The 26,117-nt window shown below is 35.9% G+C and overlaps 3 protein-coding genes, 1 long non-coding RNA gene and 1 other non-coding gene across 5 annotated transcripts; 4 read left to right on the top strand and 1 right to left on the bottom strand.

Annotated features, from left to right (window-relative positions):
• Window positions 1-11,481: 11,481 nt before the first annotated feature.
• Window positions 11,482-11,843, top strand: LOC148544288 (uncharacterized). The gene is made up of 3 exons (XR_015899761.1): window positions 11,482-11,565; window positions 11,651-11,707; window positions 11,792-11,843. It is a non-coding gene; the product is annotated as an uncharacterized LOC148544288 (long non-coding RNA).
• Window positions 11,844-15,323: 3,480 nt separating this feature from the next.
• LOC107615321 (uncharacterized) lies at window positions 15,324-16,866 on the top strand. Its single transcript, XM_088497975.1, has 3 exons — window positions 15,324-15,492; window positions 16,162-16,387; window positions 16,492-16,866. Exons 1-3 carry the CDS (start codon window positions 15,349-15,351, stop codon window positions 16,605-16,607), a joined length of 486 nt encoding a protein of 161 aa, XP_088354101.1. The 5' UTR covers window positions 15,324-15,348; the 3' UTR covers window positions 16,608-16,866.
• LOC107619664 (Tetratricopeptide repeat (TPR)-like superfamily protein) lies at window positions 16,798-19,470 on the bottom strand. Its single transcript, XM_016321959.3, has 2 exons — window positions 18,780-19,470; window positions 16,798-18,657 (listed from the first exon to the last, which is right to left on the bottom strand). Exons 1-2 carry the CDS (start codon window positions 19,173-19,175, stop codon window positions 17,599-17,601), a joined length of 1,455 nt encoding a protein of 484 aa, XP_016177445.1. The 5' UTR covers window positions 19,176-19,470; the 3' UTR covers window positions 16,798-17,598.
• TRNAP-CGG (transfer RNA proline (anticodon CGG)) lies at window positions 19,365-19,436 on the top strand. The gene has a single exon. It is a non-coding gene; the product is annotated as a tRNA-Pro (tRNA).
• Window positions 19,471-24,184: 4,714 nt separating the features above from the next.
• On the top strand, window positions 24,185-25,789 carry LOC107615322 (uncharacterized). The gene is made up of 4 exons (XM_016317404.1): window positions 24,185-24,423; window positions 24,507-24,715; window positions 24,827-25,528; window positions 25,584-25,789. Exons 1-4 carry the CDS (start codon window positions 24,185-24,187, stop codon window positions 25,787-25,789), a joined length of 1,356 nt encoding a protein of 451 aa, XP_016172890.1.
• The last annotated feature ends 328 nt before the right edge of the window (window positions 25,790-26,117 follow it).

Genomic DNA, 26,117 nt, shown 5'->3' with positions numbered 1-26,117 from the left:
AAAGTCCCTAAGCTGGCTCCCAGGCTAGCCTAGACTCTATACTCACCTAGTCCCTCTAAACTACTAAGGCGAGGGAAAGTATGTTCTAAGTCTTCAAAACTCAAGTCAGGTGGAACGTCATCAAAAAGTGGAACATCATCTACTACTCCTCTGCACAATCAGACATTGCCATATGACGTCTCTCTGGTACCTCATCAAGTAGCCACATAACAGGAGTCTCGTACACAGGATTTAGTTAAAATTCGCATACAAATGGGGTGCAAACATTAGCTGGTCTCACAGTATATACATATAAATAGGTAACGGAGTTCACTCTAGGCTCAGAAGACTACCTAGAGTGGAATCCTCTTTACAGAACGATCATCAATGAACTACGGAAGGGTACTCTTGCTTCCATCTGAAGGGAGAAGAGAGAGAGAAGGGGTAAGAATTGGGGAGTTCTTAGTAGGGTTGGGGTTATTAGTTACGTTTATTAATTCCGTGTTATTTGGCAAATGAATATCAGAATACAGAGAAGCAGTAAACAGAAGATACAGATAAATAGAGAAAATAGAAAAAACAGAAAGCAAAACACAAAAAAAAGAATGCAAGAAAATAAAATACAGACACAGAGAATAGAATATAAACAAAGGAAGCATACATTCATACAACAATTATAACAGAGGAAATGCACAACTAAGTATGATGCATGTCTGTCCTATGCAGGCCATAAGCTCACGTGTCGGTTTACACCCTGCAGCCCGAAATTACCTAAGAACCAGTCTTAGATATGGTTTTCCTTAGTGCATACGTGTTGGTGGTAAGAATACCACTCCTTCGTGACTACCGGCAGTCGGCGCAAAGCTCGACCCCATAATATACGCACAAGGGGAAACAGTGATCCTCAGTTCGTGGGCGTCCCTGAGATCAACACACAAACAAAACAGATATCCTCAGTTCGTGGTTTTCCCCGAGATCAATACACAACACAGAATGATCCTCATTTCGTGGGTTATCCCCGAGATCAATACACAATAAACAACGATCCTCATTTCGTGGGTTATCCCTGAGATCAATACACGACAAACAACGATCCTCATTTCGTGGGTTTTTCTCGAGATCAGCACACAACAACAATCAATTTCAAGCATAACCAAACCATACCATAATCACACAAATCAAATACAACTAATCAAGATTAATTTTACCAAACCCTGCCTTGATTTGCTGCCTCAAATCCGGTTATGCTTTTAGGTGTTCTTTTTGTACTTTTTTCTCCTAAAACACATCAAGAATAACTTTGAATCCATAAAACCTCAACTGACCAAACCTTAATCAACATGTTAGGAAGGGATTCCTCACCTTAAATGTGCTGGGAATTGAAGATTCTTGGCTCACAAGTCAAGCTAAGCAAGAGATCTAAGGAAGAACATCAAGAAAACACATGTTTTAAGCATGCTTCCTTGAAAACCGAATTCAAAGGGGAAAGTGACAGCCATCTAACCTTATTTTCATCCTTGATAAGTTACATGGTTATATAGAGGAAGAAGAGAGGATCATTTTCGTGTAATCAGAGTTTTGATTTGAGTTTTAGTTCAGAAGAAATCAAGCTTTAAAGATTTAAGTATCATGAAAGTTTCTCTCTTTTCTCTCTTGTAATTTTCGGCCAAAATGAAGAAATGAGACAGCCTTGGAGTGTCTTGGGGGTGTAAGGTGAATTGTGATTGGTTGGCTTGGAGGTGGATGACGAGGCGGAAATTAGCCGATTAAGAATTTAATATAGAAATAATGTTGCGAGTACAGTTCCTAACCGACGAAAAATCCGCTTATCAATTTGGAAAAAGTTATCACAATTTTTGAATAAAAATACTGGGAGTAGAAATCCCAGGTCGTCTCCCAACGAGTTGACAAAAGAGTGCTATTTTATTAGTCAAGAGTTTTTCGAGAAATTTTAAGAGTTGGAGAACAGAAAAATAAATGATTGTAAATTAAAGCAGTGAAAATTAACAAGAGAATTTATATAATCAAAATAAAAGCCTTGACCGGGGGAAGATTAATTAGAAATTCTATCCTTGTTGGATTCTCCAAAGTGTAATGGCAAGAGGTTGTTGTTTTCACTTAGTTAACCCTTACTAAATAAAGGAAAGTCAAGTGATTGAGCTAACTCTTATTCACAAGTCCTAATCCTCTCCTATGGAAGGATTAGCGTTAGTGACTAGAGAGTTAGGGCTTGGGTTTAAAGTAGGCTCGGTTTGATCGGTTTGATCTGTTTGTTCGGTTTTAGACTAAAATTTTTAAAATTAGTGTTAATATTCGTATTTTTAATATTTTTACCTCGTTAGATTAATAAAATTTAATTCTCTAATTTATTTAATTAATAATTAATTTATTAACTAATTATTCATTAATTATGCAGAATTTACAGACATTAGTATTCTCCTTACAGACATTAGTATTCTCCTTCCATAACATTGCTAGCCCCTTAGCCAAACCAACTAGCTCCACACACAAAAAAAAAATTACCAAAACCTTCTTCCTTTAACACTCATTCCACAATCAAAGTATTCTTCTTAGTTTCATAGAAAAATAATACTTTGAAAGAATGGAGTCTATTAACTCCTTTAATTTTGGAAACTGTCAGAAATTTTTTTAAATCCGGACAATTTTCACATGAGCATCTTCATATTTTTCCAGGTGCCAATTATTCGGTGGCATCCTCTCCTTTTTCAATAACAACCAAATCCTCTTGATATTGCGTTTTAGTATTAGAACTATGACTTGAGAAAACTAAATTCCTTTCAAATCCCTTGATATGCTTGTACATAGATGCCTTCCTAACCAACTGCTTCATATTCTATTTTCTTATACTCTTGTTTTCTTCTTTCTTCTTTGTAGCAGCAAAACAAAATGATGCACAAGCATTAGTAGGTTGCTCGGAGACTACTACAACCCCCTTGCTCTTCCTTATTTCCTCCGATTCTCCTTGAGTAACAGTAACAGTCTTAACAATGCTATTTTCTTTTGCTAGTAGCTTCTTCTGCCCACTTTGAACCTTCTCTTCATCACCTTTATAGACATTGTGAGTTTCTTTTTTAAACTAATAGGCTAGCAACCTCCATATTAAACATACTAGAATAGGTTTCTTCGATCTTTGACCCCCTCCTCTCCATATCTTAAGTAGTTTAGAATCTGGTTTTCTTTTTGTAGCATTAATCTTCTCCCAAATTGATCTGTCTTAAGCCAAGCTCCCTATAACTCGTCACCCATATCCCATTCTGTAACAACCCTGATTTTCGAGTACATGAGATCTTTTCTGAAAGTATGGATTTCTCCGGAAGATCAGTAAAGGGAACACCTCTGCTATATCATCAAGTATCTCAATCCTCATTATCATTATGTCATCCTTAAGCTAGAACCTCCTTTGAGGCAAGCTCGATAATGCAATCGCGAAGAACCTAGTTTTTGAACGTTGGCAGTTTTGATTCTGATTTTTGTAAATAGTCTCTGTTTGACGAACTGGACTCGATTCATGAGAGGAGAGAGATAATAGTATAATATTATCATTATATTAGTATTAGAAAATGCTTGAATGATATTATAAGGTTATCTGGTCTGTTTTTGTTAAAAACAGAAAATCAGTTAAACCGGATTTACGGTTTACTGGTGCAACTTAGCACCAGCACTCTCTGATGAATTTAGCAATGCTAAGGCCTCATTATACATGTTCTATTCTCATAATAAATATTTTACTAGTGTCATTTATGCTAGTAGCTCAGAAAATAATTTTTAGAGATGTTTTTACGAGTGTTCCGATACACCTAGTTTTAGTAGTTGTACACCAGAGATATTTTAATATTATTTTAATCCACCTCCAAGCCAACCAATCACAACTCACCTTACACCCCCAAGACCTCCAAGGCTGTCTCATTTCATCATTTTGGCCGAAAATAACAAGAGAGAAAAGAGAGAAACTTTTATGAACACTTAATCTTCAAAGCTTGATTTCTTCTGAACTAAAACTCAAATCAAAACTCCGATTTCACCAAAATGATCCTCTCTTCTTCCTCTACATAACCATGTAACTTATCAAGGATGGAAATAAGGTGAGATGGCTGTCTCCCTCCCATTTCAATTTGGTTTTCAAGAAAAACCATGCAAAACATGTGTTTTCTTGATGTTCTTCCTTAGGAATCATGCTTAACTTGACTTGAGGGCCAAGAAACGTGAATTTCCAGTAAGTATAAGGTGAGATATCTCTTTCTAACATACTGAGTGAGATTTGGTCAGTTGAGAGTTTTTGGATTTAAAGTTGTTCTTGATGTGATTTAGGAGGAAAAAGTGCTTAAGGACCACCTGAAAGTTTAACCGAATTAGGAGCAGCAAAACCAGGTAGGGATTGACGAATTTAATCTTGATTGATTGTTTTTGAGTTTTGTGATTATGATATGGTTTGGCTGTGCTTGAAATTGATTGTTTGTATGAGTAATTCTTGTTGAAATTTTGGTGAAAATTTGATGAAATTTGATGAAATTCAAGCTATGAATGTGTGTTCTTGTGGCTGCTGGAAAACAAAACCCTAGAGCTTAAATTGAGGTTCACTTTGTGTTAAAATCATGTAGAAAAGATGGGGTTTTAGTGGCTGGAAATTTATTTTGAATTATGGTAAAAATCGGTTGCTGAAAAGACTGAAAAATGGGTAAAAACAAAGAAAGAATTTGAAGAATTTACGAAGAACACGAAGAACACTTTGAGTGTGGTGAAGAACAATGAAGAACACCTTTTAGATCTTAGAAAGGGCAAGGAAGTAAATATTTTGGTGTTTGAGGGGTTATTTTGTAATTTCTGAAAGTTAGGGTGGTTAAAGTAGAATTATTAAAAGTTACTGGGATAAAAAGTTAATTTTAAAGGTTAAAAGGTAAAGGCAAGGTAATTTTCGAAAATTTAATAATAAAATATTAAATAATAATAAAATATTAAATAATAATATTTAATTAAAAATGATATTTTAATAAAAATAATAAAATAATGCAAAAAAGGCAGTTTTCTGTAAAAGCTTTAGAAAGACAACTTTAAATGTAGAATTTCATAATTACCTTCATAAAACACTTAGGGAGTGGTAAGAACATATTAGTGAGGCAAAGATAAAAGAAAGATAAAAAGATAAAGAAAAGATAAAAATCAAAGAAAAAGTCTGTAAAGTTTTAATGACAGAAAAACAAACAGAGACTAGTGAACGAACTAGGGCAACTTAGTTAGTACTTAAGTCGCGACTAGGGTTAGGTATTATATGAAAAGTTAAACTGTTTCAGTATAGACTTAATGAACCTATACTTGGGACAGGCTAACTATTCATACCAAAATTTACATAAGCTTTACATACATACGTTAAGCAGAAAAATCATAACAGAATAAAGAAACACAGAGAACAGAGTAAATTCAAGAGATAAAGAGAAAAGGAGTACTATGGATACAGAAGAAAGAGTAATTAGAGAAAAGTAAAGAGTTACAGAGAATAGAGTAACCAGAGTAAAGTAAAGAGATAAAAAGAAAAAGAGTAATATAGACACAGATGGAAAGAGTAATCAGAGAAGAGAAAAGAGATACAGATAACAGAGTAATTAAAACAGAGTAAAGAGATACAGAGAAAAGAGAAACCAGAACAGAGTAAAGAGATATAAAGAGAAGAGTAATATAATAAAGAGATATTTATATATATTAGTTGCTTGATGCAACCCAGAGCTATATTTATATATATATTAGTTGCTTGATGCAACCCAGAGCTATATTCAATATATATTAGTTGCTTAATGCAACCCAGAGCCTCTGTAGGGAAACTAAGTTACCTACAGCCATTTTCCGCTTCCCCAGAGCAGAGCAGAGTATATATATATTTTCCTGCAGTAAGCAAAGGCTGTCTCAAATGAGCGGCTATTATTATACGCGCATTTATTTAGGAACGAAAAATCGTATCCGGGAAATCGGGATTACTCGTGACCGGATAAATGTCGGGATTGCGGGCAGCCAACCGATACATGAGCTCATGGCCTGCGCTAGGGCTAGACATGCATCATTCTTGTCTGCGCATCATTCTCTGTTGCATTCCTTTCTGTGTGTGATCTACTTTTTTATGTTTGTCTGCTCGTATGCTATTTCTGTGCTTTATTTTCTTGTATTCTTTTCTTTGTGTTCTGCTTTCTGTTCTCTCTACTTTCTCTTTCTATCTTTATCTTCTGTTTACTACTTCGCTATATTATGTTATTCGTCTACTAATCGACCCCAAATAAATGAACGTAACTAATAACCCCGACCCTACTAAGAACTCCCCAGTTCTTACCCCTTCTCTCTCCCTTTCCCCTTCATATGGAAGTAAGAGTTCCTTTCCGTAGTTCGCTGACGATTGTATGCAAAAACGGATTCCACTCTAGGCAGTCTTCTGAGTCTAGGGTGAATATATTTCTCTGATTATATGTATATACTGTGAGACCAGCCAACATCTGCACCCCGTTCGTATGTGCACTTTAACCTAAATCCGGTGTACGAGATTCCTATTGTGTGGCTACTTCATGAGGTACCAGAGAGACGTCCTGTGGAAAAGTCTTATCGTGCAGAGGAGTAGCAGATGATGTTCTATCTTTTGATGACGTTCCACTTTACTTGAGTTTTGAAGACCTAGAACGTACTTTCCCTCGCTTTAGTAGTTTAGAGGGACTAGGTGAGTATAGAGTCTAGGCTAGCCTAGGTGCCAGCTTAGGGACCTCTTGAACAGGTCAGGACCTGGGATGTTGTATGTATATATATGTATATAGATATTATTTAGCTATATCTAGGGGTGTTCTAACTAACAGTCTATATGCTAATAAAGGCTGAATCACCGAATGTTGTCAACTACTTGTGATGTATTTTTGTGTGGTTATTTATAACTGTTTTATCTGTTATTACTTGTGAATTGATTATAAATGATTCTGTCTATTAATCCAAACGTTTTCAAAAAAAAATACACCACGCAAATTAACTACGCGTTTAACAATGAATCAGGCTCATATGATAAATAATAGATAATAATTAGGAAGACAAATTGGTAGCGCTCAGTTTTCGGTATGATCTAGACATATTGAAAATTGGGTCGTTACAATTTGGTATCAGAGCAGTTCGTTCCCAGTAGAGCCTGGAGAGTGGACGGACTATGCTTCATTGCATACTCTGTTGTGTGTCTCATGTGTATAGGATATCCCAGTGATATATGTTGCATGATTGTTTCTGTGTTTTCATTTTGGGAATGTTCACACTTGACTTGAAGTGTTAAGACTGATCACCTTAACAATGATTTTTGGTGTGAACAGGACTACAAAGGGTTCTCGGAGACGAGGCATACGGGAAGGAATTCCTAATGTTAACTACGAGAGGGAACAGGAAACGTTTATGGCTACCATGAACAACGTGGCTGAAGTAGTGCGTGAAGCTGCTATAGCAGCGGCTAGGGCTGTTGAACGTCTCGGAGTGAGAAATGGGAACGAGAATGAATACGGAGAAGATAATGGGAATGATGAGAACAACTTATGGCATCCTGAAAGACCTATGACCCTTGCGACATTTCTGAAGGTTAATCCGCTTAAGTTCAAGAGTACACTCGTTGCGACTGACACTGATAATTGGTTTCGAGGTATTGAACGATCACTGAAAGCGCAACATGTTCCGGAAGGACAACACGTGGAGTTTGCAACTTATATGCTCGAGGGAGAAGCTGAGTACTGGTGGCAGGGGATACAGCGACTGCTACAATAGAATGAAAATGACATTCCTTAGGATATCTTTAGGGACAAATTTTATAAAAAGTATTTTCTGGGAGCAGCACGAGATGCTAAGGAGATGGAGCTTATGCAGTTGAAACAAGGGGATATGACTATTGCTGAGTATGCCCGTAAGTTCGATAACTTGTGCCGTTTCTCCAAGATTTGTCAAGGGAACCCAGAAGACTTTGAGGAATGGAAGTATTTAAAGTTTGAAGGAGGACTCCGAGAAGAACTGATGAATTCTGTTGTTTCGCTAGAGATATGAAATTTTGCTGAACTGGTGAATAAAAGTAAACTAGTGGAAGAATGTTCAAAGAAGGTGGCGATAGCTCGAGCAAGACGTAGGGAGGATTCACAAAGAGACTTTGTTCAAAATTTAGCCCCTCAAGGTCGCAACTTTAAAGCCATTGGTCAATTCCAGTGTTGGAATGGAAACCACCGAGATGTCAGCCTTTTAACTCGCAATAATGGTAGTGACAATAATCGTGACATTGAACAAGGACATGAGAGTCAACCTCACCAAACTCAAAGTGGTGTAGTATGCCCAACTTGTGAAAAGCATCATGGTAGTAGGCTTTGCCGGTTCAGAACAGGTTTATGTTACTACTGTAATAAGGAAGGACATCGGGCAAGAGACTGTCGAAAAAGAATGGTAGATGAGTCTGCTGGCAATACTATAAAGTTTGGATTTATCGCTCGAGGTAAAGTAAGGCAAGGCAATGGTAAACGAGCCCGTCAGGCTTACATAAACCCTACATGTAAGCAATGCGGAAAAGAGCATAGTAACAGGTCTTGCCAGTTTGGATCACCTAACTGTTATGCTTGTGGAGAACTTGGACACGTTGCTAAGGATTGTCCGAAGGGATTTACTCGAAATCCAGTCAGAACCCAACAATAAGGACGAGTGTTTGTTATCACTATTGACGATGTTGTGCAATCGGATGCCCTCATTCAAGGTCAGGTTATGTCAAGAATCGATTTCTAACTGTACTGTATGATTCGGGTGCATCGCATTCTATATTTCTCTAACTATTGCTCATGAGTTAGGATTATATTTCTTTAAATTGAATTTTTACTTGATTGTCCATACACCTGCATCCCAAAATGCTTTGACCAGTTTAGTGTGCCTGCAAGTACCATTCGCTATTAGGAATAGGACTTTTATACACTATCTAATCTGTTTGCCTCTATATGGTTTAGAAGTTATTTTAGGATTAGATTGGTTATCTAAGTATCATGTTTTCCTTGATTATTTTAAAAGAACTGCTGTTATTCCATCTGATAGTCTATGTACTAAACCATTTCTGTCCCACACCTTATATCTGAATATTGTAAGAGTTACCTTAGGCGGGAGTGATTGTGAGGGGTACGTTCTGTTAGCGGCTAGCTTGAATGATAGTGAATTAATCTCAGAACGAATCCAAATGGTGAAGGAATTTCCTGATGTTTTCTTGGATGACATACCTGAGTTTTCTCCTCAGCGAGAGATAGAATTCAGCATTGATCTAGTACCTGGAACCGGACCGATTTCCAAAGTACCACACTGGATGTCACCATTGCTTGCAGAGCTGAAGAAGCTGTGAGACAGGATCGTAGTGGCCTATAGAGATACAAGAACATAATTTGTGAGCCTAACTATGGAGAATTGCGACAAAAGATTCTTGCTGAAGCTCACCAAAGTAGATTTTCTATGCATCCTGGAGTGACAAAGATGTATCGAGATTTGAAACAAATGTTCTGGTGGCCGGGCTTAAAGAAAGAAGTAGCTGATTATGTCTCAAAATGTTTAACCTGCCAGAAGATGAAGGTGGAACATCAGAAGCTGTCAGGAACCCTGCAACCCTTAGAAATACCACAATGGAAATGGGAGCAGATTACTATTGATTTTGTCACGGGATTGCCAAGAACCTCAACAGGACGTGATGCCATTTGGATGATTGTGGACAGGTTTACAAAAATCGGCGTGCTTCTTTCCGATTAGAGCTGACTATACTTTAGAAAGGCTGGAACAAATATATATTCAAGGAATCGTACGACTACATGGGATACCTTCATAAATTGTCTCAGATCAAGTTTCGAGGTTTATTACTAGATTTTGGGGAGCTTTTCAGAAAGCGTTGGAAACAGAATTGCACACGAGTATAGCATACCATCCTCAGATAGACGGACAATCAGAGCAGACAATCCAGACGTTAGAAGATATGTTATGATCATGTATGATAGACAACCAAAGCAGCGGGATAAGTATTTGCTTTTGGTCAAATTCGTCTACAACAACAGTTTCCAATAAAGTATCGGGATGGCACCATATGAATCTCTCTATGGAAGAAGATGTCGACACCATTGTGTTGGAATGACGATGGAGAAGCTAGTGTCTTAGGTCCAGACTTAGTGTAAGAAACTACTGAGGAGATAAAGGAGATTTGTCGGAAGATCCAGACAGCACAAAGCCGTCAAAAGAGCTATGCCGATAATAGACGTAGACCCTTAGAGTTTAGTGATGGAAACCGTGTCTTTCTAGAAGTAACCTCGATTACTAGAATAGGTAGAGCCCTTAAGACTAAGAAGCTTAACCCATAATACATAGAACCTTTCCAAATACTTAAAAGAGTCGGTCTAGTAGTTTATCAAATAGTCCTTCCTCCATATTTATCAAACCTTCATGATGTTTTTCATGTCTCACAACTTAAGAAATATATTCTCGACAAGAGTCACGTTTTACAACCAGAGACAGTACAGTTATGAAATGATTTGACATATCAAGCATCACCGGTTCAGATCGTAGAAAGAAGTGATAAGTAGCTAAAAGGCAAGACTGTTCGCTTAGTCAAAGTAGCATGGGAACCAAGAGGAGAGGAAGAGCACACTTGGGAACTGGAAGATAAGATGAAAGCTGATTACCCGCATTTATTCCTAGGTAACTGAAATTTTGAGGGCAAAATTTTCTTTTAGGAGGGTAGAATGTAACAACCCTGATTTTCGAGTACATGAGATCTTTTCTGAAAGTACGGATTTCTCCGGAAGATCAGTAAAGGGAACACCTCTGCTATATCATCAAGTATCTCAATCCTCATTATCATTATGTCATCCTTAAGCTAGAACCTCCTTTGAGGCAAGCTCGATAATGCAATCGCGAAGAACCTAGTTTTTGAACCGTATCGGTTGGCAGTTTTGATTCTGATTTTTGTAAATAGTCTCTGTTTGACGAACCGGACTCGATTCATGAGAGGAGAGAGATAATAGTATAATATTATCATTATATTAGTATTAGAAAATGCTTGAATGACATTATAAGGTTACCTGGTCTGTTTTTGTTAAAAACAGAAAATCGGTGTAACCGGGTTTACGGTTTACTGGTGCAGCTTAGCACCAGCACTCTCTGATGAATTTAGCAATGCTAAGGCCTCATTATACATGTTCTATTCTCATAATAAATATTTTACTAGTGTCATTTATGCTAGTAGCTCAGAAAATAATTTTTAGAGATGTTTTTACGAGTGTTCTGATACACCTAGTTTTAGTAGTTGTACACCAGAGATATTTTAATATTATTTTAATCCACCTCCAAGCCAACCAATCACAACTCACCTTACACCCCCAAGACCTCCAAGGCTGTCTCATTTCATCATTTTGGCCGAAAATAACAAGAGAGAAAAGAGAGAAACTTTTATGAACACTTAATCTTTAAAGCTTGATTTCTTCTGAACTAAAACTCAAATCAAAACTCCGATTTCACCAAAATGATCCTCTCTTATTCCTATACATAACCATGTAACTTTTCAAGGATGGAAATAAGGTGAGATGGTTGTCTCCCTCCCATTTCAATTTGGTTTTCAAGGAAAACCATGCAAAACATGTGTTTTCTTGATGTTCTTCCTTAGGAATCATGCTTAACTTGACTTGAGGGACAAGAAACATGAATTTCCAGCAAGTCTAAGGTGAGATATCTCTTACTAACATACTGAGTGAGATTTGGTCAGTTGAGAGTTTTTGGATTTAAAGTTGTTCTTGATGTGATTTAGGAGGAAAAAGTGCTTAAGGACCACCTAAAAGTTTAACCAAATTAGGAGCAACAAAACCAGGTAGGGATTGATGAATTTAATCTTGATTGATTGTGTTTGATTTGTGTGATTATGATATGGTTTGGCTGTGCTTGAAATTGATTGTTTGTATGAGTAATTCTTGTTGAAATTTTGGTGAAAATTTGATGAAATTTGATGAAATTCAAGCTATGAATGTGTGTTCTTGTGGCTGCTGGAAAACGAAACCCTAGAGCTTAAATTGAGGTTCAATTTGTGTTAAAATCATGTAGAAAAGATGGGGTTTTAGTGGCTGGAAATTTATTTTGAATTATGGTAAAAATCGGTTGCTGAAAAGACTGAAAAACGGGTAAAAACAAAGAAAGAATCTGAAGAATTTACGAAGAACACGAAGAACACTTTGAGTGTGGTGAAGAACAATGAAGAACACCTTTTAGATCTTAGAAAGGGCAAGGAAGTAAATATTTTGGTGTTTGAGGGATTATTTTGTAATTTCTGAAAGTTAGGGTGGTTAAAGTAGAATTATTAAAAGTTACCGGGGTAAAAAGTTAATTTTAAAGGTTAAAAGGTAAAGGCAAGGTAATTTTCGAAAATTTAATAATAAAATATTAAATAATAATAAAATATTAAATAATAATATTTAATTAAAAATAATATTTTAATAAAAATAATAAAATAATGCGAAAAAGACAGTTTTCTGTAAAAGCTTTAGAAAGACAACTTTAAGTGTAGAATTTCATAATTACCTTCATAAAACACTTAGGGAGTGGTAAGAACATATTAGTGAGGCAAAGATAAAAGAAAGATAAAAAGATAAAGAAAAGATAAAAATTAAAGAAAAAGTCTGTAAAGTTTTAATGACAGAAAAATAGACAGAGACTAGTGAACGAACTAGGGCAACTTAGTTAGTACTTAAGTCTCGACTAGGGTTAGGTATTATATGAAAAGTTAAACTGTTTCAGTATAGACTTAATGAACCTATACTTGGGACAGGCTAACTATTCATACCGAAATTTACATAAGCTTTACATACATACGTTAAGCAGAAAAATCATAACAGAATAAAGAAACACAGAGAACAGAGTAAATTCAAGAGATAAAGAGAAAAGGAGTACTATGGATACAGAAGAAAGAGTAATTAGAGAAAAGTAAAGAGTTACAGAGAATAGAGTAACCAGAGTAAAGTAAAGAGATAAAAAGAAAAAGAGTAATATAGACACAGATGGAAAGAGTAATAGAGAAGAGAAAAGAGATACAGAGAACAGAGTGATTAAAACAGAGTAAAGAGATACAGAGAAAAGAGAAACCAGAACAGAGTAAAGAGATATAAAGAGAAGAGTAATATAATAAAGAGATATTTATATATATATTAGTTGCTTGATGCAACCCAGAGCTATATATATATATATATATATATGTTGCTTGATGCAATCCAGAGCTATATTCAATATATATTAGTTGCTTAATGCAACCCAGAGCTTCTGTAGGGAAACTAAGTTACCTACAGCCATTTTTCGCTTCCCTAGAGCAGAGCAGAGTATATATATATTTTCCTGCAGTAAGCAGAGGCTGTCTCAAATGAGCGGCTATTATTATATGCGCATTTATTTAGGAACGGAAAATCGTATCTGGGAAATCGGGATTACTCGTGACCGGATAAATGTCGGGATTGCGGGCAGCCAACCAACACATGAGCTCATGGCCTGCGCTAGGGCTAGACATGCATCATTCTTGTCTGCGCATCATTCTCTGTTGCATTCCTTTCTGTGTGTGATCTACTTCTTTATGTTTGTCTGCTCGTATGCTATTTCTGTGCTTTATTTTCTTGTATTCTTTTGTTTGTGTTCTGCTTTCTGTTCTCTCTACTTTCTCTTTCTATCTTTATCTTCTGTTTACTGCTTCGCTATATTATGTTATTCGTCTACTAATCGACCCCAAATAAATGAACGTAACTAATAACCCCGACCCTACTAAGAACTCCCCAGTTCTTACCCCTTCTCTCTCCCTTTCCCCTTCAGATGGAAGTAAGAGTTCCTTTCCGTAGTTCGCTGACGATTGTACGCAAAAAGGGATTCCACTCTAGGCAGTCTTCTGAGTCTAGGGTGAATATCATTCTCTGATTATATGTATATACTGTGAGACCAGCCAACGTCTGCACCCCGTTCGTATGCGCACTTTAACCTAAATCCGGTGTACGAGATTCCTATTGTGTGGCTACTTCATGAGGTACCAGAGAGACGTCCTGTGGAAAAGTCTGATCGTGCAGAGGAGTAGCAGATGATGTTCTATCTTTTGATGACGTTCCACTTAACTTGAGTTTTGAAGACGTAGAACGTACTTTCCCTCGCTTTAGTAGTTTAGAGGGACTAGGTGAGTATAGAGTCTAGGCTAGCCTAGGTGCCAGCTTAGGGACCTCTTGAACAGGTCAGGACCTGGGATGTTGTATGTATATATATGTATATAGATATTATTTAGCTATATCTAGGGGTGTTCTAACTAACAGTCTATATGCTAAAAAAGGCTGAATCACCGAATGTTGTCAACTACTTGTGATGTATTTTTGTGTGGTTGTTTATAATTGTCTTATCTGTTATTACTTGTGAATTGATTATAAATGATTCTGTCTATTAATCCAAACGTTTTCAAAAAAAAATACACCACGCAAATTAACTATGCGTTTAACAACGAATCAGGCTCACATGATAAATAATAGATAATAATTAGAAAGACAAATTGGTAGCGCTCAGTTTCCGGTATGATCTAGACATATTGAAAATTGGGTCGTTACACATTCCGCTGTGTCTTTTAAATAGCTATTACAAGATCTGATTTCATAACCGACACGTCCACAATAGTGGCAAAAATTGTCAATTCTTTCATATTTGAGTTATAGGTCTAGGATATTTTATTATCGCTGCCTACTATCTTTAACAATTTTTTTTAGTGGTTTTGTTAAATTAAAAAAATATATAAGTAAATAATTATTTTAAAAGAAAAATGATTTTGATGGTCTTATTAATCTAATATATATGCTATTTATATTTTTAAAAAAAAATAGATGTTGGAGTATGCTATTTCCAAACTAATGTGAAAATAATAAAAAATTCATAAATACTAAAAATACTAAATAAATAAGATGTTCTTTACATTTTTAATTAAGAGATCTCCTGTTGAATTTTTATAATAGTCAAACTTGATAAATTATGTAGGACACGCATCAAAGCTCTGTTAGATGGAGTTTTGGTGAAAATTACGTAGTTTCGTTTTGCGCTTTCTCTATCAGTGAAATTTTCCTTTCATCTGTTACAGATACAAACTGCTGCTATTTGTTAACCAACCTCTTTCGTGTTCTTCCCCTTTACATTATTAATTAAACTTTCGTGTATGGTGACCGAACTATGTACATAAAATTTTCTTCACTCTGTCTTGATCATACAAGTCAAGCAAAAGAGTAATCAAACACCAACGTCATCATATTCATATTAATTAGTTCAAGCCCTTCATGCACCAGAATCTGTTGCTGCACGATTATTGTTGTCATGGCATTAGCACTGATGTTGAAGGTAAATAATGTGTTCATTTTTGTTGCTTTGCTTTTCATTGCAATGTTTTGCTGCTACTCAGATGGGGAGCTGCAGGAGCAAAGCATAGCAAAGGTCTTGTCGTGCTTCGAAAATAACCGTGTAAGTAACAAATGTTTTATTGTATTGCATTTCTTGGAAAGAAGCATGTGGGTGCTAAATGTTAAGATTGTTATGCTACTTTCTTCTTCGATGGAAAATTGGAAACCTCCCTGGTTTATTAATTGGCTTTCAAATTGATAGGAAAATATATAATTATGTACTTTATGATAGCCATAGGTATCTTGTAATCTTAAAAAGAAAATCTTAGTCTTATACCTAATCTCCCTTCTCCAACTATCGGGAAAAAAAATCTTAAGGGAAAATCTATCTAAAATACTTTCTAAGCTAATTCATATTTGATATCACCTGTCAAATAGTAAACTTTTTTTTACGGGTGTAATTCATACTATTCTTAAGGTATTTATAATAATTTTTCAAGGTGGCATCAAACGTTGCATTATAACATTAGGTGGACAGTAAGCATAGGAACATTATGGGTAATTCTGGTAATTAGTAAAACACTTATTTAATTATCATCAAATCACATTTATAGTTAAATATTCATAACAATGGATGGTAGTTAAAATATATAGTAGTGTTTATATAGATTAAAGTATGAATAAAACAAAAACACTATACGTTTGGTCATTTTATTAATCAGCAGTCTCTCTTCCTTTCTAAAATGTTCCTTTTCCGTTTCTTTTGATCATTGATTTGAAATTTTCACAGATTTATTCTCAGTGTAATGAAGCATATAGATTAAACCCATCTGGGAATATTAACATACCACTGCAGGCCACTGATTCTTTCTGCAGTGGACCATGCCTTTCCGAAACACGGTTAGTACTTAATTGCATCAATGACATGCTATCTAATTTTGTATTCTACAACAAAGCCACCGCAAAACAGATGAGAAATGCCCTGGATGCTGGCTGCAGCTTTTCTAGAGAAAGAGGTCAACACTAGTTATTTTCAGCAGCTTGAACTTATTTTCTTCTTTTTTTCATCATTTTATCTCATTATTTCTGCTTCAATAAAATGTAGTATATGTATGTGTAGGGAACTTCAATTTGGGAGACTACATTAGGCAAGAGACAAATAATGCTTGCAAGTTTCCAACATTGATCAGATTCTATCTCTTCATCCTGTGGCCAGTAGTGGTTCATGTTATGTGAGATGTTGCACTAGCATCCAGAAATATATCAAAATAAATGCTATTTGTATAAAAATACATGTGTAGTTTAATTTATTTCAATATGTATTTGTATTCCAGTATGTATTTTATACTGGTGGCTGATTTTGGTGTGCTCATAACAGAGTCGGAAATATATAGGTGCACTTTGGACTTTATAATTTACAACCAAATAGTGATAGGTTTCTTGTAATATGCATGGCTTTGCCATAAATAATGGTGTACCTCTAAGATAAAGTATTTAGTTTTAGCACATTAATTTCTAAATGGCATGAATACATAAACATATTATATATGAACATAATGGAAGAAAACAAATAGTCAAAAAATTAAAAGGTAAACACGTTTCATATGTTGTGCTCCTTTCTTCTCACACAAATATTCAGGCCTTCAGATTCTCTTGAAACTACAAGGGCATCCTTCTACTGAAAAAGAACTGATTGTGGATCAAATTGCATGATATGATATCAAATCGTGTGCGCTCTAGTCTTGAACATGAACAAACAACTCTTCAGCTATTCCGTCTTTTGTGGTGGCGATGTTCAGACCACCGGTGCCTCTCTTATTGTTGGCAATCATTTGATGGGGTTGTCTCAATTGAACTTAATTGCAATTTTGGCATATTCTCTGGTGCAAATTGAGAATACTTGGTGTCGATTGATCTAAGTAGCCAAACACACCTAGTCAGTATCCAGCTCAGTCAAGAGGGCAATGTTTGAAGGAATGACTTTCTATTTTGTCAGACCTCCTACAATCAACTCAAACAAAACAGATTGGATATTTGATCAGGAATCACTCCTGTAACAGGATAGCACTCTAATTGTTCTTTTAGAATACTCAAACAAGATTTGTGCCATCCTTTAATGCCCATGCATTACTTGTTTCAGTAAACATAGTGCACCATATTCCTTCTGTAGGTGGCAACTCAGTGGCAAAGTCATTTCTCAACAAAACCCGGATTCCTGCAATGCAAACTACCCGGTTGCACTCTGCCCCAGAACTTTCTTGACACCACCACCCCTCATCAACATTCTCACTTTCTCAACCTCATCCCACCTCCCTTCCTCTGCATAAATATTGGACAACAACACATAATTCCCAGAGTTCCATGGTTCAAGCCTAACGAGCTCTTTTGCCGCAATTTCGGCAACTTCCCTATCACCATGAGTGCGGCAGGCACTGAGCAAAGCGCCCCATAAAGCAGCACTTGGTTTCATTGGCATGCTGCTAATCAACTCATGAGCTTCCCTCACATTCCCACAACGTCCAAGAAGATCAATAACACAACCATAATGCTCTGGCTTTGGTGAAAGCTGAAACTTTTGGCTCATAGAAGCAAACAGCTCGCGTCCTCTATCGACCAAACCAGAATGAGCACAACAAGCTAACACCCCAACAAAAGTGGAATCTGTAGGGGCCACTCCTTCTCCTCCCATTTCATCAAACAGGCCAACCCCTGCTTCACCCTCTCCATTATAAGCCAAACCGGATATCATAACGTTCCAAGAAACTACGTTCTTCTTAGTCATCCCATTGAAAATGCTCCACGCAGCACATAGATTACCACACTTGCAATAAAAATCCGCAAGCGAATTTCCCACAGCAACCACATTTTTAAGGAATCCCTTGTCATTTGCATAAGAATGTATCCATTCCCCAACATCCATTGCTCCCATTCGAGCACTAACCGGCAGCACAGCCACCAATGTAGCATCATCCGGCTCAAGTCCCTCGTCCAACATCTTCCGAAATAGCTCAAGAGCTTCCTCATCTTTCTTCCCCTGTGCCATCGAAGCGATCATGAGGTTCCACGAAACAATGCTGCGTTCCTTCATCTGCCAAAAAAGCTTCAACCCCTTATCCAAGTCACCAGCCTCGCAGAACCCGCGAACCATCAGGTTCCAAACGACAACATCCCTGTGGCGCATTTCGTCGAACAACTTCTCAGTGTCCTCCATTTTACGACAATTCGCATACAGTTCTACCATCCCAACACGAACAGATCCATGACGTGCAAACCCAAGCGCCTCAACCTATAACAGCATGAAAACACGTGAGTTTAGTTAGTTAGAGTAATTGATCAAATTAATTGCAACATTTTAAGCCATGTGCTTTACTACGTCAATTTCTTATTATTAGCAATTTGTTTAAAGACCTGCGCATGAATGCACCGACCGAGGAAATAGTCACGGAGGTTGGATGCGGCCTTGAGGAGCGGCGCGTAAGTGTACTCGTCGGGGACCATGGCGCGTGACCTCATGAGGGAGAAGAGGTGGAACGAGTGTTGAAACGGTGCGCGTAGGGAATACCCCTTTATCATGGCATTGAAGAGGAGAATGCTGGGGCAACGCGCCTGGATGAAGACGCGCTGCGCGTAGGGCATGTTGTTGAGGGAGGCGCAGACGAGGACGAAGTGGGAGAGGATCTGGTTGGAATGGTGGAGGTTGTGGCGGAGGAATTGCGCGTGGATTTCGGTGAGGTGGGTGCGCGTGGTGTGGCCGTGCAGGAGACGCAGGATTTTGCGCTCTATTTCAATGTATCCCCTGCTCATCTTGCATAAAGTGTTTACTCTTGACGGTTACTCCTATAAACTAGGTTTGCTATGGTTTCTGCACTCGCTAGTCTTCTTCAATAAGCTTCATTAAGGGATGTTGATAGTGCTATCAGTTGAGAATGCAGAGGATGTTGGCATTTGGAGCTTGCGAAGATGAAGAGAATTCATGTTCGTTTCGGCAGTTGAGGGTGTTTGGTCTAGTGGTACGATTCTCGCTTCGGGTGCGAGAGGTCCCGAGTTCGATTCTCGGAACACCCCCCTCCCTCATTTTGTGTGGTATGTATGTAATGTATGACCAAATTATACAAATAGATTGGTGTTTTTAAAGCTTTTACTTCGGCGATTTTTTTTAAATATAAAATAAAAAAAATTATAATTTTTGAAACAAGATTTTTGAACTTTATTTTCTGAAAAAAAAAAAATTATTTTTTTGATAATTAGGACAAGTTTGTGGCACATTATATAAATTATGAATACAATTTTATTTTTTTGGTAATTAGGACAAGTTTGTCGCAACACTATATAAATTATGAAGTTTGTCGCACCTTCAGCGAACTCTATGTTACGTTTTCAAAATAAGAGCATGTTTATTAGGATGCGTTTGTTTTTAGAGACAGGACAGCCGAGACAATAGGACGAAGACACTAAAAATTATTCTTTGTGTATTGTATTTGAATACGATGTATAAGACATTAATGTAATGTCCAGTATTATGTTTGGATACACATGGACAAGACTAAAATATTATATGAAATGACTAAAATAGCAATGTGATTTCAAATTTTCTACATCAAGTATAAACTAATTTAATAGAGAATGAAAGTACATACGGAACTTTAAAAAATGTTTGAAGAGGCCAAAAATTTTAATAAAAAAATATATAGTAGTATTTATATTAAAATAAAATTTATAAATATAACTATTTTATTTTTAAATTTATTATTAATATGTAGGAATACATATGGTTAAGATTAACAAAAAAATAAATCTAAGTTTGATTAATAAAAAATTTTGTTTAGGTTAATAAGGCTCATCCTTAAACGCTCTTTGCCATGGTTCTGAAAACCGAACCGGACCAGTCGGATCAATCGGATTAACCGAAAATCGATCACCTAGTCGGTCCGGATAAGTTCAGAAACCGCCTGACAAAAAAATGGTGAAAAAATCGGTCGAACCGACAGTTAACCGGTGAACCGACAAAATCGTTCGGTTTTTTAGCGGATTTTTGGTTTGAAAAAAAACTGGACGGCGTCGTTTTGTCCCTATAAAAAAAAGAAAGAAAAAGGCTAAATGAACTAAGCTTAACCTTAATCCCTAAATCATCCATCGTACTCAGCAGTCAACAGCAACAACAACTCATCTCTGTTCTCTTCTCTGCCCAAATCCCTTCTCCCTTCTAGCTCACTCTCATCAGTCTCACTCACCAAAATGGCACAAAATCCCTAACCCACTACAGCGCTACTTCCCTCTCTCTCTCTCTCTCTCTCAGCCAACAGTAGTCACCGCCTCCGCCGTCGCCGAACTCTTCTCGTCAGCCAGAGGGTGCCTCGCCGCTGGCAGTGACAGATAGAGGGTGCTTCGAGCTCTTGGCCGTCCATCCTCGTCTTCTCTACATCGTTTTCATCTTCGTCATGTGGACTTGCAGATCGAAGCGCGGTTGGCTAGATTCCTCCATTGTTGGTGAGTTTACTCGATCCCATCTGTCTCGCCGTTCCTCCCTTGCCGGTAGTCTTGCCGCCTGTTTCGTTCCTCCGTCACGTCAGTTTGGTTCCTCTGTCGTCGATAGCTCTGCTTTAGTTTTTTCCTTTTGTTAATTTCTATGATTTTGAGGTTCTATTTTTTAAAGATTCAACTCTGTTTGCTTCAATTTATGGTCGTGTATTTTGTTAATTTTACTGAGTTACTGAAATCTGATATCTGATTCTTGAGTTGCTGTTTCTTTTTCTGTTTGTTGTGTTCTGAATCTGAATTGGGGTGAGTTGATATTTTTTTTCTGTTTGTTGTGTTCTGAGTTCTGAGTTCTGACTTCTGAATTAGAGTTGGTGGTGGTATGATTAATTTTGTCATGGTGTTTTACATTGATCTGCATATGATCTGCATATGAGGACATACATGTGTTACAGCTTCTTTATACAAATTTGTTAGATCCAGCAGAAAGGTTACAAAAGACATGTCCAGAAACAGAATAAAATCTTCACCTTCATGCCCTCATCTTTATTTCCTTCCATTTCAGCATTGTTAATTCTACAATAATTTCTTTCTTTAATTAATTTCTCCTTTTACCCAAAATTTAGGAAATTAAAGGTTGGTTTAGATTTTTCTTATTTTAATTTTGAAAAGAATAAGAAGAGATCAGATTTTAGTTTACTTACCAGATATTGTTATCGTAACAAAAAAGGTCATGCTACATGTTTCATTGTATGTTTTATTTTTAATAATTTTATTTAATATTTAATTAAACCAGTTGAACCATGATCGAATTTTTGAACCAGTGAACCAGTCACTCTATCGGTTTATTGATCGGTCTGGTTCTCGCAACCTTTATCCTTGTTAAGTATGGAGTGCTGCACACTTTGTTAATTCGTTAAATCTGAATTCTTTATTTATTATATTTTATTTGAATAGTCTAGATTTAAAAAGGTAACTTGTTAATCAGGTTAACTATTTTTTTTATAAATTTTAGATTTTTTATAAGTTTCAGATATTGGGCTGAAGTCCAAAACAAAAAAAAATAGTATATAAATATTAAAAGCAACATATCTGTACAATAAAAAAAGTACTGGGTTTTAGAATTAAAATAAATAATACATAAAAAAAATAAGTTGAAAATCCATGTACTAAATTTAGAAAAAAAGATATATTAGAATCTTAAAAAAATAATATTAAATATATATTATGTATATAATATTAAAATTTAAATAAATTTTATTTTGTGTAAAATAAAATTATAATATTAAATATAAATACAATAATAAAAAATTTTGTGTTATATAAATTTAATTAATACATATATATATATACAATTTTATTTTGTGTGAAACAAAATTATAACATTAAATATAAAGTAAATGATAAAAGATTTTGTATTATATAAATTTAATTTAAAAAACATATATACAACGTAAGAAGCAAACAAACATATAATAATTTTATTTTATGCGAAACAAAAATTTATATAAAAAATATTTATATAATTTTTTATTAACAATTTTTTTTATTGAAATATGTTACTTTACTATATTTAAAAGAATATTTAAAATTTATTATTTATTATTAAAAATATTATTAAAAATATATTATTAGTTTTTCTTAAAATAATATTTTCCTTTTTTTGTTCAAATATTATGACAAAAAAATTTTACGCGACTATTCAATAAAAATATTATATAAGTTAATAAAAGAAAGAAGTATTCATTTTTTTGCCAAAAATAGGAAGACTTAAATCCACGATCTTTTAAGTGAGTATGAAAAGAGTATGCCATTTGAATTATAGCTCGTTGGCAAAGAAAGAAATACTCTTAATTATATATTAAATAGAATAATTATTTATTAAGCTCATTCTTATACAAATAAAAATTTCTCTTAGTTTTATATCTGTAATATTTTATACCAATTAGTTTAAAGTTTAATTATTTTTTGAATAAATTAATAAAAAAGTAATACAAATAATTGTTTAAATATAATTGTATTTTAATTTTCCATTCTATTACGTACACATTGAGGATAATTTGAAATAAAAGATAATGGACTTGTTGAGAATTATGGTGCCTTCATGGAGACCGGGTTCTTCTACAGAATCGAATTTGTGTTTGGAGTTAGCCAACTAGCAGCGGCGACAGACAGCTTCTTCCTCTTCTATGGCAGCGATTTTTTGGGTTTTGAAGGTTATTCGTAGCAGAAGTGGAAGGGAGTGGGTTCAAGAGCGTCAAAATCTGTGGCTATCCAGAACAATAGTGGAAGCATCGCCAGCAAACAAAACAGTGAAGATGCTTGAAGACATCGCATAGACAATAACAGAGTAACGGAAGAATTCAATCAAGTTTTTCTAGGTACTTTTGTGGTGTAATGGTCGTCCTGTGTTAAAAGAGTGAATTAGTTTTTTTAGTGTCAATTTGTTTATTCAGCCCATGAAAAAAAAAGAAAAAAATAATAACAATAATAAATAAATTTAATTTACCTGATAACTTTTGATAGTAGGTTAACTTTTAAAGAGTGCTGTACTCTCTACTTTATTTGGAGTGCACTAGCTTTCGCCGTTAATAAGTCAAATTAATTTTAAATAAAAAATTAATTTTAAAAAAGAATCCTTATTTACATTAAAAAAAATAATTTTTGCACATAAAAATCTATTTTTATTTAGAAAATTAATTTTTTTTTTATCTAAAAACTGATTTTTCTTTTCAAAAAACTGATTTTTCTTTAGATTATATAAAATCAACTACAACTTATAAATTATTTTTATTATTTTAAAAGATCAATTTTACTTTTAATAATATTTATCTTTCAAAAGTTTCAAGACTAACTATTTTTATTATTATTTTTATTACAAATCAAATAATATAATATAAGGTTAAAATGGTATTGAAGTAAAAACGATAAAAAGAAAAGAATTATCCACCCCAATAAAAAGTTCTACAAAAAGGAAAGAGTGGCTGAAAAAGAAAGAGATGGAGAAAGAGCAGGAAGAAGAAAGTACCTCTCTGAGAACAACGTAATAGGAAAAATAAGAAGAGGTAATAGTAGAATAATAAAAAAAATCTATGGACAAAAAGGAAAACAAAATTTATAAAAAAAGTCCGTGTCCACTCTTCCAAATTTCGTGTTCATCATTGTCCTTCGTAAAAGAGTGGACACAAAAGTATAAAAAACTGTCTCGGAGACAATGTGTTCAGTGTCCATGTCTCTGTGTCCTGCCTCCAAAAACAAACGCTGCCTTAGAGAGCGGATCAGAGAACTACAATTTTATTGTCCACTTTCGTTCTCATTGTTGATATTTTTTCTCTACAATGTCAAGGAATCCATTGTTATACATTCATTACGATGGTGAAATAGTGTATGATGAAGAAGGTTTTATCATTTTTAGATCGGAACAACCGATAATTACCTATATGACACCGGAAGTCAGCAGTCTAACAGCGTTGAAGAATCTGATATTACATTCCGTCGGACAACAAGAGGCAAAAAGGGTGAAGAAAATTTACTATAGATATTCGACCGAAGTAGATGCTAGTTTGTTTTATAAAAGGTATATTATAGCTGTCGTGTCTATGTTGCTAGTATATTTATTAGACCACGGTTGTGAGAAATATTTCTATTGTTTTGAATTAGGTGTCATTTACGTGACGACGAGGACATATGGCTTATAAGGTCGTGGCACAACCAATGGATAAATGTTTATCTGTTGGAATTATTCGTGTTTCTCGTTGAGTTGGGTGGCCGAGGATCATCTGCAGATACTGTCAATGATAGTCCATTGTGTGGAGCTGTTAGACAAACTATCAGAAGGACGATGGTGGATTTAAATATGCCACCTGAAGGTAGTCAAGAAAGGTCCAATATTGAAATTCATAATGTTGACTTAATGGATGACGGTGTTGAAAGTCATGAGGGTTCTGCTATCAGGGATCCGATGATTCATTAGTATGAAGTTAACCCTGATGACGGAAACGATGCTGATGAAGAACCACCCGAAATTCCTGATGATAGTGACGAGGAAGAAGAGATGAACTACTATGGTGACACACAAATCGCTCTGACACAGCCTGTCATTTCTCGACCATATGACTGGCGGAATCATTTCACGAGGTTGAATCTCGATGCAATGACTTCCAATTGGTCGTTTACCCAAGGAGGCCCTGAAGAAGATCCAAGCAACGAGTTTGAGGTTGGACAACAATTTAAGAACAAGGAAAAAGTCATGTTGGTAGATAAGCAGTACAGCATCAAGAGGGTTGCGGATTATAAAATAGTAGAGAGTGACCAGTTGAGGTATAATGCACAATGTATCCAGTTCGGGCCCAGTTGTAATTGGAGCATACTCATATCATATTTCCGAAAGCAAGAGAAGTGGGAGGTTAGAAGATACACTGGTCCTCATACTTGCGTGCAAACATCGATGGGGCAAAACCATCGTAGGTTGGATTCGAAGGTGATTGCTCAACACATTTTCACGATGGTCAAAGCCAATCCAACAATCAGCATTAGGGTTCTGCAAGGAAGTGTGGAGAATCCACTTTGGTTACAAGGCATCCTACAAAAAAGCTTGCAAAACAGAGAGTCATTGCTAGAATATATGGCAATTGGGAGGAGCCATACAACGAGCTTCCTCGTTGGTTATTCACTATGCAGATGTACTTGCCTGGTAAGATTCATTTCATTATGGTTATTCGCTATTAAACAATTCAGCCATGTACAATAAGCTAACTGAAAATGTGTCTTTAGGTACTTGGGTGCAACTAGTGACACAGCCTTGGCCTGGTTCTGTCGACACAGTCATGTTTTATCGGATTTTTTGGACGTTTCCACCGTGTGTTGAGGCTTTCAAGCACAGCAAGCCACTTATTTTCATTGATGGCACCCACTTATATGGTAAATACGGTGGACCTTGTTGATGGTCATAGCTCAAGACGACAACGCAAGACTTGTCGTCACGTCCTTACAGCTTGCTCTCATGCAAGACATGATTGGAGGCGATTTGTACATCCTGTGTACCGCATGGAGTCGGTCTTCAACATTTATAGATCAGAGTTTCGATCGATAGGGTATGAGGATGATTGGTCATCGTATGACGGGCCCCGTATTTAGCCCAACCCTAGGATAATGAGAGTGAAGAGAGGTCGCCCCGTCAGCTCCAGGATTCGTAACAACATGGATGACATTGAGTATAACGGGGAGAAGTGGTGCGTATTGTGCTGCCAAAGCGGTCACACGCGGAGGACA

This window comes from Arachis ipaensis, chromosome B9, assembly GCF_059453495.1.
Source record: "Arachis ipaensis isolate K30076 ecotype BB chromosome B9, ASM5945349v1, whole genome shotgun sequence".
Classification (NCBI taxonomy): Eukaryota; Viridiplantae; Streptophyta; class Magnoliopsida; order Fabales; family Fabaceae; genus Arachis; species Arachis ipaensis.
This window is presented reverse-complemented; position numbering and strand designations above follow the sequence as displayed.

What these genes read in the sequence shown, in the direction of transcription:
- LOC107615321 (XM_088497975.1), top strand. Translation starts at nt 15,349, where the DNA reads ATGGCATTAGCACTGATGTTGAAGGTAAATAATGTGTTCATTTTTGTT. An exon ending in CGTGCTTCGAAAATAACCGT is followed by an intron (nt 15,493 to 16,161) that starts GTAAGTAACAAA and finishes AAATTTTCACAG; the next exon opens with ATTTATTCTCAGTGTAATGA. An exon ending in CAGCTTTTCTAGAGAAAGAG is followed by an intron (nt 16,388 to 16,491) that starts GTCAACACTAGT and finishes ATGTATGTGTAG; the next exon opens with GGAACTTCAATTTGGGAGAC.
- LOC107615322 (XM_016317404.1), top strand. Translation starts at nt 24,185, where the DNA reads ATGTCAAGGAATCCATTGTTATACATTCATTACGATGGTGAAATAGTG. An exon ending in TTTAAATATGCCACCTGAAG is followed by an intron (nt 24,716 to 24,826) that starts GTAGTCAAGAAA and finishes ATTAGTATGAAG; the next exon opens with TTAACCCTGATGACGGAAAC. An exon ending in TGGTTATTCACTATGCAGAT is followed by an intron (nt 25,529 to 25,583) that starts GTACTTGCCTGG and finishes TAAACAATTCAG; the next exon opens with CCATGTACAATAAGCTAACT.
- LOC107619664 (XM_016321959.3), bottom strand. Translation starts at nt 19,175, where the DNA reads ATGAGCAGGGGATACATTGAAATAGAGCGCAAAATCCTGCGTCTCCTG. An exon ending in GTCGGTGCATTCATGCGCAG is followed by an intron (nt 18,658 to 18,779) that starts GTCTTTAAACAA and finishes ATGCTGTTATAG; the next exon opens with GTTGAGGCGCTTGGGTTTGC.